Source organism: Vanessa cardui, chromosome 13 (genome assembly GCF_905220365.1).
Source record: "Vanessa cardui chromosome 13, ilVanCard2.1, whole genome shotgun sequence".
NCBI lineage: Eukaryota > Metazoa > Arthropoda > Insecta > Lepidoptera > Nymphalidae > Vanessa > Vanessa cardui.
Window position 1 is genome coordinate 6008451 of NC_061135.1, and position 19179 is coordinate 6027629.

Genomic DNA, 19179 nt, shown 5'->3' on the forward strand with positions numbered 1-19179 from the left:
CATAAAGTTAAAAATATCTATAGAGTATCTTTCTCTCTCTCTTTAACTTATCATACCTTGTCAAAGGACACGCACCTAATAATATAAACGAGAAAAATAACTTTTTATAGTTTATGCTAATATAATTCAAGCAATTTTAGAAATATATTTGAAGACATAAAACCAATGACTGTTCTATAAAGAGGTGATAAAAGGCATCTTTGACAAAACCGCAAATGTCAGAATATTCTCTGATGAAACATGGTGTATTAAAGTGCAAATCTTTTTCCTTGGTAAGAAGGCAGGATATTGCACTTATAAGGCAGGATATGGTAGTTGTGTTAGAATAGTAATTATTAACCACAATTGACAGTTAGGTTTGCCTAACACACTTACATCGAAAGCTATAGAAAATGGGCTAATAGGATAAGTTTGCCTAACACACATCGAAAGCTATAGAAAAGAGCTATTTGGGATTTTTTTTTTGTGTATTAGAATTTGAATGCCAGCCAGAACCAAAGTTGACAACAGCATTATTTTTATAACCATGTTTATATATTTTTTGTAATTATATGAAGAAATGGCTTGCAAGGTCCATAGACATTCAAAATTAATTAATTTCAAAATTAAATCTATTCAAAATCCTTCTACTTCCTTGATTTGTCATATTTAGTAAATATGTCTTCAATACTAATAGATTGAAGAACAAAACAAGAGGCTCTGATTCTGGCACAATACATGTCAGGCCAATAAAGAAAAAATACATTTTAGGAATTAACAATGTTAAAAAATACTAAAAAGTACCAATAATTATTATCATAAGAGTTAATCAAGAAATACTTATTGGCCTAAGTTAGATTTTTTAATACTTAACAACCTCTTACTTGGCCTAGAACTCTTCTCTATAAAGATTCTCAATACATCCGTATATTACAATAAACTACAGTTATATTTAGACATTAAGTCACTTTATAGAGATTGTTTTTGTTTGTGTTTTATGTAATTGTATGGTAAGTATTTTTTGGACAGATTTCTTCAAACTTAACTCTTGCCATATCTTAACAAATTATATTTTTCTGCCTTGTCTTCTCTTGATGTTATATTCAATATTTAACTTCATACATATATAGAAGCTATATTTTTGTATTGAGACAATTTTCTCTGATCAATTTTCTCTAATTTGGTAGAGTAATGTCATTCCTAAGCAGCTAAATTCCTTATGGTGTGAGCAAAGGAATGGCATTTTTGTTTAATTTAAATATCAACATTTTATACAAATAATTAAGGAATTCAAATCATCATGTTACAGGTTTAAATTGAATATAATTACCACAGTTTCAGGAATTGAGTTCTATTGATAATGCAATTGACAATAAAGTCGTTAGTTACCTTGCCAAAGTGTTATAGATTTTGCAGAGACTACTATCTCATATTATAAGTTATACGTCAATGCTTATAACAAAATTGTCTGTGTTCATAGCTAGTCATGATATTACTGTAAACATATTGTTTACAGTTGTATTATGTATTAACAAAGGAAGAATATTGAGAAAGAAAATGTAAGCTCTAAGAGTATATATAATAATTAGAATGGAGTGCAATATTTGTAGTATTACCACAAACTAAGATACTGTAAGTCATGACACTGTGAATGTTGTTCGCATTTAATAGTTTAAGTTTTATAAGTGCATATGCAGTCTTCCTGTTAGGTCCTAATAGGGAAATTTAATGTAGATTCCGAATTATGTGAACATTCAATTCTAGAGTTGTTCCTAAAAATAGTTAATACTTCAGAGTATTCATTGTAATTAATATTGAATTATTTAAAGCAAACAATTTAAAAATTGTTAATCATTTGGGAATAATAAAGTTTTTGTTTATTTTTTTTTTTCATTATAATTGTCATGTCTTGTGAACTTGTACATGTATATTTGTATAAGGCAACTACAACACAAAATGAAAGGTAATGTTTATAGCCAAAAATTAGATTTATTTTTTTAATTAACGAGTGTTTATAAGCTGCAAATTCTAGCGAACACCCGGTTACAACAGGTTGGTTGCTATATTTTGGCGACCTAAAAATAGACATATTGTACCGTCATATTGAGTTAAATGTAAACTTTCAGCTAATATGTGAGGTTTACAAAATAATATGATTACGTATACCACATATAGTGTATAGTGATTTCGTATATTTTAAAAGTGAAAGTAGAGGCAAAAGTTGACACCTGTGTTTATTGAAAACAATTTAATTTTAGCGACATTATATTCCAATCAAAGATACGTACTGTTTTGACTTTCACGCCATAAACACTTTCGTGATAGTTCTTTTTTCTTGTATGAAAATATTCTTATATTCACTTATAACAAACGTACAAATCCACAATCACAAATCCACAATTTGCACAAACTGACTGACATATAATGACAAGTGTGAAGTAAGCAAGCCATAGAGAGTAGAGATCAGACTGCAGAGATTATTTGTTATTACACATGCATTATCTACTGCTAACTGACACAATGAAAATTCTGAAAAAAATAACAGCCACTTACAGACTACAGCACAACTCATGAACGATTTGATATGTAAAATCCATACTACTTACTTAAAAATACATATCTCGAAGGAAGTGGCTAGTCACATGAGCTAGATTATAAATAGACCGTTTTGTAAAATAAAAGCAAATATTTCATAAAAAAAAATCAATATTCGCCGTTCTGCTGAAAAGAAACAATATGATAGGATTTGGAGATCACAAATTTTGCATCTCAAAGAGACTATTATTTAAAAAATAAAATCTGTAGATGAAACAAAAGAAAATTCATTTTTTTGTATCTTGACTTAGCTCACGAGGTTGTCGACATGTGGGACATCCAACAGAACTATTGTGCCGATAGTCATTTCAGCTAAACTAGAAGAAACTATTATTTAATAAATAAAACCTGTAGATGAAACAAAAGAAAATTCCTTTATTAATTATTTTCATGGAGTTATTCAATATATTTTTATTTATTAAATGACACCTCCATTTTTGTGTCAAACATAAACTTTTATATGAGATCTCTATTCTCATATTTACACACTCTTATTTGGTTTTGTTAATCGGAAACCGAAGCGATACCACTGGCTGACTGCATATTTATTGGGGATCTTTGTCTCATTGTAACGGTGCATAAGGATCTTTAAATTTTTATTTTCATTTTAGTTCATTTGAGTACATGTTGGCGTGAACAAGTCCATAGTCAGCAGACTTTAATAACTCCGTAGTATCTAGGTAGAAAACAAGTGTGATGATTGCCCAGCACAAAATCCAAGTTGCTGATGTCTCGGAAAATTGAGTGGTTTAATAATGGGATAATAATATAGACTTCAAAATTTTCTCCTTGACTTTGGGATTATTAATATGCGATAATAAAAAAATCTAAATTAACACAGATTCACCCACGAAACAGAAACAAAACAGTTGTTTTTTTCTATTTCCTGGATTCGAAACTAGTCTATACGAAGGATCTCTTAAGCATAGACAATAAAATAAAATTGTCTTACAACTACTGTCACAGTGCACAAGTGACAGTTCTTCCAAAGTTTGATTATCCTAAATCCTTGACGCTGATGTCTATTAAATTTTCTGCAGAAGTGATTTAGGATAGCATTTGGTTATTTGTCGTGAAAAAAAAATGCTAAAGCGTGAAACTTGAAAAACTTACGTTGTTTAGCATTTATTTTCTACATATAAAGGTTTCTTATTTTTATAATGAATATCTCAATAGAAAAGAAAAGATCCGATTGTGCAGCACTGCCAAAAGGATGGCAAAGAGAAGAAGTCATAAGAAAAACAGGGCTTTCAGCAGGAAAAGTCGATGTATACTATTATAGGTAATAAGTGTCTTTTATTAGCAAAAAACACCAAGTCTCGTAATTATTGTAAGTTAAAATAAACAAAAAATCTAAGTGATGCTAAATGTTATATATAAGTTTATATTTTATACAATTAGTTTTTTTAACCGAATGAAAAGTATTTAAGTTAAAACTTGTCTGTTTATTCAATAATTGCTACTTATGCTACAAAAAATTAAGTTATAAACTTTATACATGTACAATTGAGTGATGCACGAATTATTATTGCACATTGATAAAAAGTACATATACTTTTGTCAAGTTTATAATAACAAATGTCACTTAGTAATTAGGATGAATTATGATTTCATTTAAAGGTTTTCATGCAATTAATATAATGTAAAAAATCATAAACAAATTTCCATTCTAGCCAAATATTTACCTGAACATCCACAACATTCATTGCTATTAATAATTAACATGACTAACAGTATCACAGCTGTTATAGCTGACCGGTCTGTGGTGACAATGAATTTTCTGCAGCCCAACAGGTAAAAAGTTTCGCAGTAAACCCGAGCTAGTTCGTTATCTGGGTGATAGTGTGGACTTATCGTGTTTCGACTTTCAACAAGGTCAAATAAACACAATGCTCCTGTGCAAGGTCAAGAAAGCTCGAGCGCAGTTTGACTACAGGTTCCCATATGTGTCATACCTTCTCTCACTTGTGTTGTGTTCATTAGTGCAGTCCCGCTTTGTGTTACATTTGTACATGCTCTTTATCCAATAGCTTTTGTCTGTGTACCTTAGAATTAGATTAAACCTATTTCTAGTGAACTATACTATAGGTTTAAGCTTCACACTGATGTTATGAAGTTCTGTAGTTTTTTGATACACCCCTTAAATGCTAGCTTTATTTTTAAAAGTATAACCACCATTTTGTTACTTTTCAACTATATTGCACATTGCTTCCCTTTATGCAAGCTTTTCATGAATCTTTTTTGGTTTTTATAAAAAATATTGTGACTATGTGCGAAATATCCATTTTTCCAAAAGCATAGGAGTATTTTCAATGTACAAAAAATGTCTATAATAAAAAAAATTATAAAAACAAATGAGACCCATATTTCTAAATATCACTATAGTAATGGTTAAAATTTTGCTATTTTAGAACAAATGAAAATATTTATTTCAGGCAGTATTTGTAAATATAGAGAAACATAATATTGTCATTGAAATAGAAGTTAGCTTAAGGCTTCAGGTATTTTGTACTAATTAATTTGAAACATTATCACAGTTGGCCAAATTGATCACCTTCATCCCTCACTGTACATAACAAGTGCCTAGTTATCATTTAGCATGACTAATACTGCATGTGTGAATTAATAAATTCATTTGTGAAGTAGGCACAGTCTGTATTATTACCCTGTGTGACTTGTTTTACTTTTAGTAAATTATATCAATTTATATGTAAATACTTGATTAACTAAAAAAAAACATCTTTTTTAAAGTAAAATGTTTTATTTAGAGAAGTAATATTTTTGTTGTTTTTTTATTTACTACAATATGAGATCTCATATGTAAACCTATTTAGTAATCAATTGTTAATTTATACACAGGGGTGTTCGATCGGATGCTTCACTTGTGCCTCCTATACGTCAAACAGCATCTATATTTAAACAGCCGGTGACTGTTTACAAGACTCAGGAGAGTAAAGTCAAAACTGATCTGAAACATGGTACACAGGAAAAACCAAAACAACTTTTTTGGGAAAAGCGTTTAGAAGTAATATATTTATATTTTAAATATTAATTTGTATTCAAAATATATATAAATTTTGTCTTCAATCTTAAATCACAACTAACAAGCAATCAAAAACTATTAAAATAATTGCTCAGATTAGATTAGCTGTAAAATGGAGTTCAACTGTTCAAATATATCTCAGTCAAAAATGGTCAAATTAAATTGTTTGATAAATAAAATATCTTTTAGGGATTGACTGCATGTGATGCAAATGGAGTCATTGGCACAACATCCTTGCCTAAGTATATAAAGCCCTTGGGGCCATACACATCTGATGCTACAACCATACAATCACTAGCTACAGCTTTACATGTTTCATCACAACCAATTACAGGTAAATATTTATAAAGAAATCGCGAACTCTTTTTAGATTTCAAGAATAATTTATTAATACATAATAATTATGTGTCACGGACCACTTAGCCACTTCCGCCGATAAAGTTGCTTGGTGGCTCTTTTTCTTCCGACTTGTTTTACAAATACCCTTATTTCAGCCTAAGATTTAATATTATCAAAATTTCAAATAACATAGCTACAAAAAACACGTTTTCTGGTTAAAATGATCAGTCGTATCTTAATCGATTACAAACCTTATTTTATCCTAACTGTATTTTTCGAGGATAAATAGAAGAGAATAAAAATCATTTCCAAACCTTGTTTTGTAAAAAAAGTAACCTTTGCTATTTCAGATCTAATGTTTCTCTATGTCAAAATATACAATTTAGAATATAAAACAAGATGCAGACGGAGCGCGTATAACGTTATATCTATAATTATAAATATTTATGGATTCATAAAACAAATATTTAATTTAAAAAATATTATTCAAATAATTCTAAGTTGTATATTATATTGGTTGTACTGCTATTAGTACGTACGAAATAATTGTATTTATTAATTAGTGGGCGAATTGCTACGGTTTATTTTTTATTTTATTGCCAAAGTTATATGATAAAATAATATTCTATTATAACGTTTTACAGGTCAGTCTGGTTCAAAGCAAACAATAATGGAGAATCCAGGTGTTTTTTTAAACCCTGATCAACCTTTGATAGCAGCAGTTACAATAACAAAAGATGACCTCCGGCGTCAAGAAGAACGGGTAAAGCGTGCTCGCCTGAGGCTGCAAGAGGCTCTCGTGGCTGCATAGGGGCACGCCGGCGACGGGGTAGCCCTGACCTCCGCCGCCGACTCGCAGGACGCTGACCCCGTCGAACTGATGCTGCCAGATTCCACCGCAGACTCGCCTAAACCTTCCAATTCCGATTGTATCGTCGACAGTACCAGCTAAGCATCTTTAGATTATAAGCTTATAAATGCTAGATGTTTAACATTAAGGTTTAGCAATAAAAAAATACTGTAGTATTTAGCTGTAATTTATATTGTACTACCATTTACCCGTCTTTTTGAGTATCAAACTTTCCACATAAACAGTACACCTTGGACCACTATAAAGTTCTGCTCATTTTTATATTGAGGCAAGTTATATGAAGAGGATTCGCTCAGAAGTCATCTGCAGGAAACCAAGACAGGTCACCAGGCTAAATTGTTCCCATTTTGTACCTTGATTAGATATTACATTTTCAGAATTGGAACACAGATTTATACTTAAAACGAATAGGCGTAAGAGACAACAGTGTAGCCTTGGTTATTGAATTATTACCTCAACTTGAAAATTTAATAAGTTGAATATAAGACTGGTGAACATTCAAATATAAGGTATTGGTTTTCATTCAATATTTCAACTAATTTGTAATATATAAGTGTGAGTAAACAAAAAAAGTACTAATCTTAGGATACAAACTCGAATTTGTATTCATGTATTTTGTGTACATAATTACAAGTGAGAAATAAAAATAAAATGTGTTTGATCAAAATAATTGCGTTTTATTCATTGTTTTAATGATGCAGTAATTTTTTTGAAGCTAAATTTGTGAAATAGTGCATTAGATTTAAAATTGTTATCACAACCGTAATTTAGAAAACAGGTAATTCATATACATAATTAAAATGATTAAATATATAAGAAAAGATTACAACTTACTTTACATAGCTATGAAGTAGTCTAATAAATATAATTAAGAAAAAGTCTTATTATGATGAACATATTTGAAGAACTGGCAGGTATTTAATAAGATATGCTTGAAAGAAGATTTACAGAGAAAAATTACATTTTACACTAGTATTACATAATTATGGCTTTGTGCTTTAATTAACATGCTTAAAATATTTCTTCAACATGATTTTGATTTATCACTTCATTTTACACATCCTATTACTGGAGCAAAATATGACTAGAATTTTATACTTAATCTATTATAAAAAATTAGCTAATAAAGCCAATATTCCCTTTATCTATCTATAAAACTTTACTAAGCAATTTTTATATAAGTAACAACCTCAGGTCAAAATGTAAAATGGACTCATTTGAAAAGGCCCCATGCATTATTAAACTCCAAGCAAAGAGATTTTTAACAATTGTACTACTATCATTAAAATTACTACAGTATGTAATCATCACTCCTCAATTCTTAATCTAAAAATTAAATAAAAATGTGTAATGATATGTAAGAAATCTTACAATAATTGAATAATTATTGAATTATAATGATATGTAGTGAGATCAATGTAGAATGTGAATTAGACATTTAAGTCCATGGATAGTAATTACAAAACAAAATTGTACCCATTAAAAGATACCCCAGAAAATAACACTGTATCAGTCTAGACTGAAAATCTGGCATTCTCCTTGATATTATAAATGTTTTCCACTTACTATACATATTGTCAACACCTTCTAAATTAGCTATCGATAAATGGTGAGAGGGTATTCTCTTACCTATACCAATACGACGAAAATGTTCATTTATTGTATTTTGGTCCGATGTTGGTGTAGGACCAACATTCATTTTATTGGAACATATCCAATACAAAACTGGACTAGCAGAAGCTAGGAGTCTTGTTGAAACTTGAATATGTACATATATGAGGCAAAATATACTTAAAAATAATACATGTATTACATATACAAAGAAATTAGGATCATTGGCCCCAAAACCTTTGGGATGTTGCTTTTGTTTATTTATTTTACTTGAATATCCAAAATTAAATACAATTTCTTTTAATCCTAGGCGTAAACATAATTTAAAATTATTTTTGATGTATGACAAACAGTGGTATAATGTTATAAGAATAATGGGTGCAGCAAGAATGAAGTTAGGAATTTGTTTTATTTTATAATACTTTAAAAAACCAACATCCCAATAATGACTTTGAATGTAAGTATAAGAAACAGGTACTGAACTATTACACCAAGGACTTTCAGCAGTCCCTGGTAAAATAAATTCTGTGTTAGTCAAGAATTCTGGTAAATTATGATCACTATAAACACAAAATTTAAAGTAATTGTAAATTTGTACCAATACATAGGGAATTATTGCAACAACTACAGTTAAAAATAATGCTACACATGATGTGAATAATGGTAAAAGTAAAAATGGTAAAATTAATCTGTGCCTTAAAGTTTTATATTTGTACAGAATTTCTGGTAAAGTCCTTTCTATTACATTTTTGAAACTAGCATATAATATAAACCCTAAATTTATAATGCCATTTGATCGACTTATCATAGAGAATCCAGCTGGTAATGCAGATGTTATATCTATATTGGCAAACCTTAATGTTTCATTTTCTGTACATTTATACATTGTATAAAAAGACATCAATGCAAATAATGACTCAGAGTAAGGTGCTGAAAAAAATATACTAGCTGGATTTACACAGTACAAAATAACTGACTTGTATGCTCTGCATTCACTTCTCAATATTCTTACACTTAACCGATGTAATACATCAGCTGATTTGATAAATATTAATAAATTAACAAGAGTAGCTGAAATCAATAAAGTACTATGGAAGTTTAGAAAGGAGCCTAATATACTATTCAGAATGAAGGCGACATACCTTGTTATTAATGGAAATAATGGAGAAAATGCTAAACAATTTTCATATGTGTATCCATATTGTGCAATGTGAATAAAATACTGGGCATCCCACCTTTTAAAGCCGCCTAGTAGTATATCAACAACCATATCCCCTTTGCTTTTACGCAATGCTGCATCTTCAGGACTTTTAAATACATTGGCGTCGTGGTCTGGTATTATCACATTTGCTACAGCTTGAAGAAAAATTATGAAAACTCTGGTACTGAATGCGAACCATAATATTTTCTGTCTCGGAGTATACATTATTTTCTGGAATGTGTTCGAAATAAAGTTCAAGATAGTTCGTTAAAACTATACTTCAATAATTATTGATTTTGAACTAACCTATGTAAAATCATAAAACTAGCGAATTTAACCCGCATGTATGGGGCATTTATTAAAATATTATGAAACAGTATCCATTGAACTAGTATCAAATATAATTTATTATAAGTTTATACAAAATATTTCTTATATTTTACAAGACAAATTACCTATTAATATTTGACTTAGATCAATGAAAGTCAAGATATGTCAATGTCATAACATAACATGACTTAATAGCAGGGCTGCCATACAGCCCACTTATATTATATCGCTGGGTTACTAAAATTGAATAAGTATTGAATCAATTTATTAAATTTATACAAACGGAAAGAGTTGATGACCTTTTTTCTGAAATTGTATAATTATATTCAGATATCCAACTTCAACCTAGATATTATTTGAAAATTGTTATATATTTCAAGCAATCAGTCTAGAAACTTCAGTTCAACCTTTTGTTTCAATTTTCATTTTCTTTTCTATTAAATTATGGGAGGCAGTGGACATATAAGATTGAACGATATGGTATGATATAGCAGCCCTGCTCATTTATACTAACATTATGAATGCGAAAGTTTGTCTATTTCATTTTTACAGTCAAACCGCTGAATTAAATTTGATTTGACATTTATATCGACGCCTGATGACCAACCCCTAAATAGCAACTAATGAACAAGGATTTACTAATGTTGCTAATTAAAAGTCACATTTTCAATAATGCAATATTAAATAATAAAACACTAAATCAAAACCTATTTGTGCACTCAAATCTGAGTTTAAATCTGATTTGCCTTTGACAGCTTGACTGCAACACTTTTCTTTTTTTTATATATACAAACAAGGACACAAAATTATGGGTAGAAAAAGGCTCTTTAGCGTTTTCAAACTTTATTGATACATATTTTTGTATTAATATAATTCTATATAATTCTTGGAAATTTAACAAAATCCCAACAAAAGTGAGCATGTATGTTTTACAAATTAAAATTTGCTACACATCAAATAGAAGAAAGCAAAAGCTTAATTCCAGTACTTTACCACCTCACAAAAAATACAAAAATAACTGTACAATCATCAACGCCATTATGGATTTAATTAATACCCACTCAGAGAAGTTTAATATGCTCCTAACCCATATAACAAAGAGACACACAAAAGCGATTTATTTATGCCAATCCTGTTTTATAATTTTAAAGTTACTCAGTGCAAATAAATTATACTTTTATTCTTCAAAAAACTTAATTCTTTTTTATTTTAACCCCTTTTGCATTTTATACAAATTATACATTTTAAGAATTAGCAATTAAAAATATTAACAAATTTCAATTTAAAGATACTGTATATAATAATAGCACAAATTAATTTTATATGCTTTGCCAGGACTGCCTTCATCACTCGTTTTAAAGCAAAACTATTTACATAACCCTACATCATTTATCTAACTTTACGAGAACTAAAACTATGTATGTATCTTTATAGCTTGTGGAAACAGGAAAAATGTTTAATTAATAAAAATATATTAGTTTAAATATACTAAACAAGTCAATCAAATGTTTAATATAATCTTAGTCCAAAATTTAAGATTAGTTTTATTTCAAAGTTGAAATAAAACTAATACACCTAAAATAAGAAGGAATGAATTTAAATTATTTAATTTAAGAAACAATCTGTTAAAAATAATAGACATTTAGATAGATATATTTTTAACTGAAAATGAGTCTATACCGTGACGATTTTCTATCGTTTTATTTATAACACACTTGCACCACACGTCGCAATAAACATATTTTTATTATCGCTTTTAATAATCTAGTCAAAAAAAAATTATAGACAGAATGTATAAAATTAATACCACATGTAAAAAGTTGATAGTTATATAACTGAATTAAAAATCCGTGATCAATCCAAGTTTGCAGTACAGGGGTACAAGTGATTACAGGTTACGATGGGGCACCCGCGCGAATGTTAGCTCATAGATAATTGTCCAAGTGCCAGTAGCCTTTCCACCGCTGCATTTACATCCCCGAATGTTGCAATAAGAGCTGAAATGCAATTATTCATATTAATTCATTTCTGGCAAACACAATTAGTGAATCGTAGATAAACTGACCCTCATACTTCCTACTGCTAAAGAAATGTTAAAGTTTCTTGAATATCATTGGTTACCCAATATTCATACCAACTCACTTCTTCGTAACCGTAATATTGCTGTTTGTTAATAAAATATGCTATTATAATCATCTACGAAGGCCTATAAGCCAACGAACCTCATAGTAAATAATCTTATAAATTGCTCATAAAAATAATCATCATAATAAATATGAATTACACTTTATACTGTCACTTATATACACTACCGACCATTTTAGATTTTATATCTCTTTTAATTACATAGGATCATGTGCTTTGCGATAGTACATAGATAAGGGAGTGGTTTTCCACAAAACTTAATCACTTGTAAGATGATCTTACTCATTCCAGAGTACACTGTTGATGGGAAACTATTCTCGTTAATCAATTATATTTATATTCAATAAAGATCGTACCTTGCAAATTAGCATCACGGTTAAGGAAACCCATGGCGGTAAGCTGTTCTAGTTGCTGAGAATAGCGTTGTTCCGGCGGTTGCTGTGTGTTAGTCTGATTGTTGGCCATTGCTGATACCATTCTTTGCATAAACTGAAATAGAAATTGTATATCACATGAAAAACTCAGTGAATATTTTACAATAAGCAATAATTGCCAGCACGAGAGCAAAAGCCAAAATGGCCCAAAATTATTATCAAAATTGTGTTTTAAATCTCAATGAAGTTGTTATCAAAACTTTGAAAGTTATATTAAAGTGGGTATATATAAGCAATCACTGGAATGATCTGGTATTAATATTATATTCATTAAAGTTGGTTATTTTTATCTTAATTATTATTATATCCTTTTTAGATTGGAATAAGACTGTAAGCACACAAGCAATAGCCTTGGCAAAAGTTGTAAAACCAATCACATTCGAATTAAATCAATATTTATTTCTTATGTGAATATGATCTTTACGCAAACGTCATAACTTGTAATGTCATATGACAATATATTCGTCAATTTGACACGTCACTGATGCGAGAATCTACAGCGACGAATAGCGTCGAATGACGCGGTAGGGAACTATTTGTATTGGTTATATAATTCGGCAGTAATTTAAGGTTTTATTGCATTTGCCGATGCTACATCTAAGTTGTGTCGTAATATAGGTGATTTAAAATGAGGTAACAGTGGGGCCACCTGTGTGAAGAGCTCGGAGTTCTGTGCCTGGCGGCCGGGCGGGGTGGCGGCGGGCGCGGCGGGCGCGGCGGGCGCGGCGGGGGCGGGAGGCGGCTGCGCGGCGGCGGCGGCGGGCCCGAAGCCCAGGTTGTTGACGAGGCTGGGTGCGGCTGACCGTAGTTGCTCCATGCCCTGCTGTATCTGCAGTAGTGCGTTCAATGCCTGAAAATAAATTATCCCAAATAAAATTTATAATATATTTATAACAATATTAACAAAAACGAGATGGCCCAGTGGTTAGAACGCGTGCATCTTAACCGATGATTGCGGGTTCAAACCCAGGCAAGCACCGCTGATTCATGTGCTTAATTTGTCTTTATAATTCATCTCGTACTCGGCGGTGAAGGAAAACATCGTGAGGAAACCTGCATGTGACAAATTTCATAGAAATTCTGCCACATGTGTATTCCACCAACCCGCATTGGAACAGCGTAGTGGAATATGTTCCAAACCTTCTCCCAGGGGGAAAAGGCCTTTAGCCCAGCAGTGGGAATTTACAGGCTGTCGTTACGTTCGTTACGTAACAAAAACGCTTTCTGTGACTTAGAAACTACCATTTGACAAACTTTTCTTAAAAAACATTTTGATCTGAAGTGTTTATTTTAATTTATATAGTTTTCAAGCTGTAAACAAACTTAACCGACTTCAAAAAAGGAGGTTTCATTCGTTTTTTTTTATTATTGTTTGTTCAGAAGAAGTTATATAAGTCTATTATTAACTTCATTGAATTTAAAAAAAAAACTTGTTCTTTCATTACATGTACCATATTTGTTTATGAACTCATAATGAAGTAGACATTTATTCTTAAAGAGAATTCTTATGAATGACAATTGCTTTTAATACTTATAAAATAACATGTCCTGATTAACTAATTCATCATCGTCGAGAGTAAACTGTTAAACTTAGGGTTAGGCTAGGCTATTAAAGTTAGGTTACACAAACGCAGTAGCACTAACACAAGCTTAAAATAACAGAAAATAAGAAGCTGCAACTAAAATAAGCGTTCTAAGTGATATCTGTTACTATCGCCTTGGTATGCTACGAGCAAAATTATTTATGCATTATATTAATTTATTAACTAATTTTGTCTAAAGTGAGTGTAATAATCAATGGCGTAGCTATCGTAGGGCCAGGTGGTGCAGTGCACGGAGTTCAGGGGGCCCTCTAAACTAAACCTTAAGCTTCTGAAGCTAGAAAAACTCGACCCTGCGCACAAGATTTCTTATTTAGTCTATAATTTTAAAGGGTAATTATTATTTAAAGAAGGGTGGAAGAGAGGGAGTGAGGGCCCGATTATTTTTCTATGCAACGGGGCCCTTCCTCACCTAGCTACGCCACTGGTAATAGTATGAAATGGGATAAGCAATCTGCCTTGGTTGGATCACAAAAGTAAGAGTGATATCACTTGATACACTAAAGTGTTATTGAGTTTGGATTTCGTAATGATTAAATGGGTCATGTGACGTTTCATTTCATCTGCAGGTGATTCATATTATTATTTATTACATACATGTTTCAATCGCCATTGACGATTCACGTGACATTATGATTCAAAGTTCTTGTAAGAGCCTACTAAAATAAAGTATATTTTATAATGTATATAGTTGTTGTTGTTGTAGTAAGTAAAATTACAAATTTTACTTCTAAAAGTTCCGATAACAGCTTCGTCGGCTTTAAATGCTTGCAAATTATTAAACAACGAAATTTTCCACATGGTAAATTTCAATACATGATGTGTCATGATGAAAATTAAAATAAGTAAATTTATGTATTTAAAACTTTAAAAAAGTTGTATAACAAATTCTTATCCTTATATACGCATTTATTTAATTTTATATGAAAAAAAAAATGTTCACACTCTCAAAATGCTGAAACATCTGTCAATAAAGATATCTAAAGCGTTATTGACAGGTAGTAAAACAGCAACAGTTTTAAAATTAAATGAATGTAAATAGATAATAAATTCATTATCGCAGACAGGACACAATCACAGCATTACACTGATAAGTGACAGAAACTTGTAATACATTCATATAGGGTCCATTATATTATCAGATCAGGTACATAATATTATATTCGTACTTTTTATAATTATAAGCTAATTAATGTAACTTAATTGTGTATTCAGGCCAAGGACTTTTATTGATATTATCCATAACATTATATATATTAAATTCAATCCTGAGAACTTTTTGACCTCCATAGTTTATCATTAACTACAATAACTTTTTTAAATGAATAATAATAAATTACAACTGACGTGAACCAATGCTTAGTTTAAAATGTCAAATACCGTTTAAGAACATGTAAAGAAAGTTCTCATTTATAAATAAATAAAACAAATCATGTTTTATTTATGTAAATTTTAGTAAACTAAATTAGAGGAAAAAGGTTTTTAAAATAATATATAATCATATTGCAGGCTCTAAATGTAATAGGGCAGTACACACATAAACACCAAAATCCAGCACACCTCTTATGGCTTAGAGCTCATAATATCATCAAGCTGCTGCAATATGATATGAGGAGTATCCACTAAGGATACTCCTGACTCGTGCAGGTTTTCTCACAATTACAATTTTATTAGCCAAAACACAAATGACTACTATGAAAACTTACTAGGTACCTGCCTGCCTTTTAACCAGCAATTTTTGTTTAAAATTTACATGTACTAGCAACACCAACAACTAAGTAGTAATTATATAATCACTTCCTAAGAGATAATTAAAAATAAACTTACTTGTGGATTTGACATCATCTGTTGCATTTCAGGGTTTTGTAGCTGAGCAAGCATCTGTGGCATCATAGTGCGGATCTGTTCCTGGAGTTGGGGGTTGTTTGCAAACATTGGGTTCTGAAATGGTATTAAATAAATATGTATTATTAACTGTGTTTAAGTATTTAAAATAAAATTTAAAATATTCTACTATTACTGTGTATGAGTGTGTGTACAGTGTACTATAATACAATTTCACATGATTACTGTTTTATGTGAGCTGAGATGGCCCAGTAGTTAGAACCCAGACAGGCACCACTTTATATATGTGCTTAATTTGTGTTATAATTCATCTCGTGTTCGACGCTGAAGGAAAACATCATGAGGAAAACTGCATGTGTCTAATTTCATCGAAATTCTGCCACGTGTGCATTCTACCAACCCGCATTGGAACAGCGTGGTGGAATATGTTCCAAGCCCTCTTCTTAATGGAAGAGGAGGCCTTATCTCAGCAGTGGGAAATTTACAGGCTGATACTATACTTTTTTATGTAGATATATTTGGTTTTTTTTTGTAAATACTTCATAGCCTACAAACTATTTACTATACTGGTTGTTTTAATTACCTGGTTAATAAGCTGTGAAGCCATTTCAGGGTCAGCAGATAGTGCCTGTAGCATGCTGTTGGTGTATGGAGCAGAAAGCATTGACTGTACGAGCCGAGGATTTTCTGACATCTGCTGCAACAGAGACTGCATGCCCGGAGTGTTGATGAGACCTGGGCCAGTTCCACCACCAGTACTGGGTGCGGTGTTGGAACCACCACGCTGCCAAGGATTTGGCAATGGCTGTCTATTCTCTGCACCCTGCTGTGGATTTGTTCCATCTAAAAATAAAATTTTTGGATTTCAACAAGTGTCTCTTTTCATTATTCACCAGAAAAGCCCATTAATGAATGTTAGACCATTACTTAATCATAAAATACTTAATGTACAAATATCACTCTACTATTACTTATTGATTCAACTGATGCAATATGTGGTCATTGTACATATACTTAGTCCAAGTTTATAAAGAGTCATTTATTGCAGTTACAAATTGAAACAACCAAATTAAAAATGAGCCATGTTATAGAGGCTTTTGTCAATTAATGTTAATTTACAATTTCAACTAAATCTTAATTAGTTAAGTCATTCTTATTATATGCTTAATCATTGTATGAAAAATAATCACCTGAATTATCGACAAGCCCAGAGAATGGATTTCCTGCCATGCTGCTGGCTACATTAAGCATAGGCTCTTGGATGTCGCGATACATACGCTGCAATGCATTGTATCCACCTAAAAAAAATAAATGTGTAAAGTAAATGTGACTCATCCATTATTTACATATTTAAATATATCCAGTTTTTAAGCAATGTTTATTTGTATCATTACCAGGTATACTCTCCAAGTTGGACAATGCTCTATCATGAGACCTCATCAGCTCTTGCAGCATTGCTGGATTACGTGCCAATTCCATTGTTTGGCGCAACAATTCAGGATTATTTAACATATGGCTTATTTCCGGGTTTCTCTATGATTTAAAGAAAAAAACAATTTAGTTTAATAGTATTTATCAAATAAATTTATACATTTTCTACAGTAAAACATTATTATTTATAAATAATTCTATTTTACCATTATATTTTTACCTTTGACATACCTAAGGTTTTAATACTGTTATAATTAAATCTTATCTAGTAATAATCAATGTCAACATAATGATTTATTTATGTATTTATTTATATTTAATTGTTTAATCAATTTACTGTAATGTTTATTGCTTACAAGCACTTTCTTCACTTAAAACTAACATCAATACTAATGATAAAAAATAGTTTATATACACATATATAAATTTAATAGAATAGCAAAACAGTTATTACATATAATCACTTATAATTATACCTTTATAGACATTTATGTTTATCAATAATTTTTAGAAATAGTATTTAATAGGTTTGAAAACATCATCTTTTAAATTATTTCAACATTATTATTTTTTGATAAATGAAATATTTACTTACAGCCATCAAGTCCTGCATCTGTGGATTAGATGTAATGAGGGAACGCATGTTTTCCGGATCATTCATCATCTGTTGTACTAAAGGATTATCCAAGACTTGTCGCAACATTTCTGGGTTGGATAAAAGTTCTTGTTGCATGCGAGCCTTAAACATACAAGTTTAAAAAAATAATTATTTACTCATGATGCTGTTTGCAATTTTTAATAATAAAGTAACTTTAGTGAAAAAAAATTTTAATTCTTTGTTAGTTATTAATTTACCTGTAAATCCATAAAGGTGCTTTGACCAAGACCCAAACTTTCCAGTCCAGCGAGCCCTCCAAGTGAGTTAAGTCCAAATGGTGTTGCACCAATATCAGCTAAAAGTAATACATTAAACTTGTATCACTTATTTCATAGTTAAATTAATAGATCGGAAGCAATTATTTTCAAATTTTAAAAAAGGCATATAAACTTTTGAAAACAAAATTTTCACTTTGATGACACCATTAGTTTTCACAATATTTTATCACACACAATTTATTTCATGTTTCCTTGATTTTACCTGGAGGACGGCGAGTTCCTCCTTCAGGCTCTGGTCTAGGAGGCGTCTTGATAACAAGATGAACTGTCAACCCATCCTTAATGTTGTGCTGTTTAAGAGTGTCGGAGTCATTCATTATTTTTCCAGCGAAGATGAGACATAGCTGCTCCGGTTCAGCGTTGAATTTAGGAGACAGTACTTCTTTGAGCTAAAATAATAAATTAATTTAGTTTCTTGCCGAATAATTGGGGAAATGTCATCACTGATTGCGTATGCAATATCTATGTTATTACGCCATGAAAAAGTAGCATAGCGTCTCAGTACTTACTTTTTTAATATCAGCATCTTCTTCGATTTCTACTTGCTGCTTTTCTTTTGGGGTTTTTACAGTAATTGTGATCTTTTTGGGTTCGTCCTGGCCTTCTGCCATTTTATCAATTCTAGATGACTCTGTACTTTGGCGGAATAGCAAATAGTAGCACTAGAATTTGACGACTATGCGATTAAAAGCAGATAATACACAAAATTGCGTTCTAAAACCGATGTTCTGAAAGATTTTTTACTTGACAGCTTATTTATTAATATTATTTGTTATTAATTTTAAGTAAATAATTATAATATATTATTTGTTATTTTC

General features: G+C 30.7%; 4 protein-coding genes across 6 annotated transcripts in view; 1 reads left to right on the plus strand and 3 right to left on the minus strand.

Annotated features, from left to right (window-relative positions):
- LOC124534554 (probable phospholipid-transporting ATPase IM) overlaps positions 1-2440 on the minus strand; it is a 55152-nt gene extending 52712 nt beyond the window's left edge. For both annotated transcript variants that reach the window (XM_047110456.1, XM_047110455.1), the window contains exon 1: positions 2268-2440. The gene's annotated coding sequence lies outside the window, so the exon portion shown is untranslated. The remainder of the gene's footprint in view (positions 1-2267) is intronic.
- Positions 2441-3535: 1095 nt separating this feature from the next.
- Positions 3536-7299, plus strand: LOC124534611 (methyl-CpG-binding domain protein 3). 2 transcript variants are annotated; one of them, XM_047110545.1, is made up of 5 exons: positions 3536-3856; positions 4361-4510; positions 5434-5599; positions 5807-5951; positions 6601-7299. In XM_047110545.1, the coding sequence occupies exons 1-5, from the start codon at positions 3735-3737 to the stop codon at positions 6765-6767; spliced, it is 750 nt and encodes a 249-aa protein (XP_046966501.1). In that variant the 5' UTR covers positions 3536-3734; the 3' UTR covers positions 6768-7299. The 2 variants fall into 2 exon arrangements, with proteins under 2 accessions (XP_046966501.1, XP_046966502.1); XM_047110546.1 differs by lacking the exon at positions 4361-4510 and having other exon boundaries at positions 3537-3856; positions 6601-7298.
- A 97-nt stretch (positions 7300-7396) lies between these two features.
- Positions 7397-10133, minus strand: LOC124534610 (GPI mannosyltransferase 2). The gene is made up of 2 exons (XM_047110543.1): positions 9946-10133; positions 7397-9870 (listed from the first exon to the last, which is right to left on the minus strand). Exon 2 carries the CDS (start codon positions 9862-9864, stop codon positions 8266-8268), a length of 1599 nt encoding a protein of 532 aa, XP_046966499.1. The 5' UTR covers positions 9865-9870; positions 9946-10133; the 3' UTR covers positions 7397-8265.
- Positions 10134-10795: 662 nt separating this feature from the next.
- Positions 10796-19091, minus strand: LOC124534682 (ubiquilin-1). Its single transcript, XM_047110662.1, has 11 exons — positions 18871-19091; positions 18564-18750; positions 18281-18378; positions 18021-18164; positions 17389-17527; positions 17185-17292; positions 16578-16837; positions 15977-16090; positions 13198-13398; positions 12471-12603; positions 10796-11966 (listed from the first exon to the last, which is right to left on the minus strand). Exons 1-11 carry the CDS (start codon positions 18970-18972, stop codon positions 11890-11892), a joined length of 1563 nt encoding a protein of 520 aa, XP_046966618.1. The 5' UTR covers positions 18973-19091; the 3' UTR covers positions 10796-11889.
- Between the last annotated feature and the right edge of the window lie 88 nt (positions 19092-19179).

Excerpts from the sequence above, each read along its gene's own strand:
- LOC124534611 (XM_047110545.1), top strand. The coding sequence starts at position 3,735 with ATGAATATCTCAATAGAAAAGAAAAGATCCGATTGTGCAGCACTGCCA. Across the intron at positions 5,600-5,806 it reads TTTGGGAAAAGCGTTTAGAA|GGATTGACTGCATGTGATGC; the intron begins GTAATATATTTA and ends AATATCTTTTAG. Across the intron at positions 5,952-6,600 it reads TTCATCACAACCAATTACAG|GTCAGTCTGGTTCAAAGCAA; the intron begins GTAAATATTTAT and ends AACGTTTTACAG.
- LOC124534610 (XM_047110543.1), bottom strand. The coding sequence starts at position 9,864 with ATGTATACTCCGAGACAGAAAATATTATGGTTCGCATTCAGTACCAGA.
- LOC124534682 (XM_047110662.1), bottom strand. The coding sequence starts at position 18,972 with ATGGCAGAAGGCCAGGACGAACCCAAAAAGATCACAATTACTGTAAAA. Across the intron at positions 18,379-18,563 it reads AGGAACTCGCCGTCCTCCAG|CTGATATTGGTGCAACACCA; the intron begins GTAAAATCAAGG and ends TATTACTTTTAG. Across the intron at positions 17,293-17,388 it reads CAACTTGGAGAGTATACCTG|GTGGATACAATGCATTGCAG; the intron begins GTAATGATACAA and ends TATTTTTTTTAG.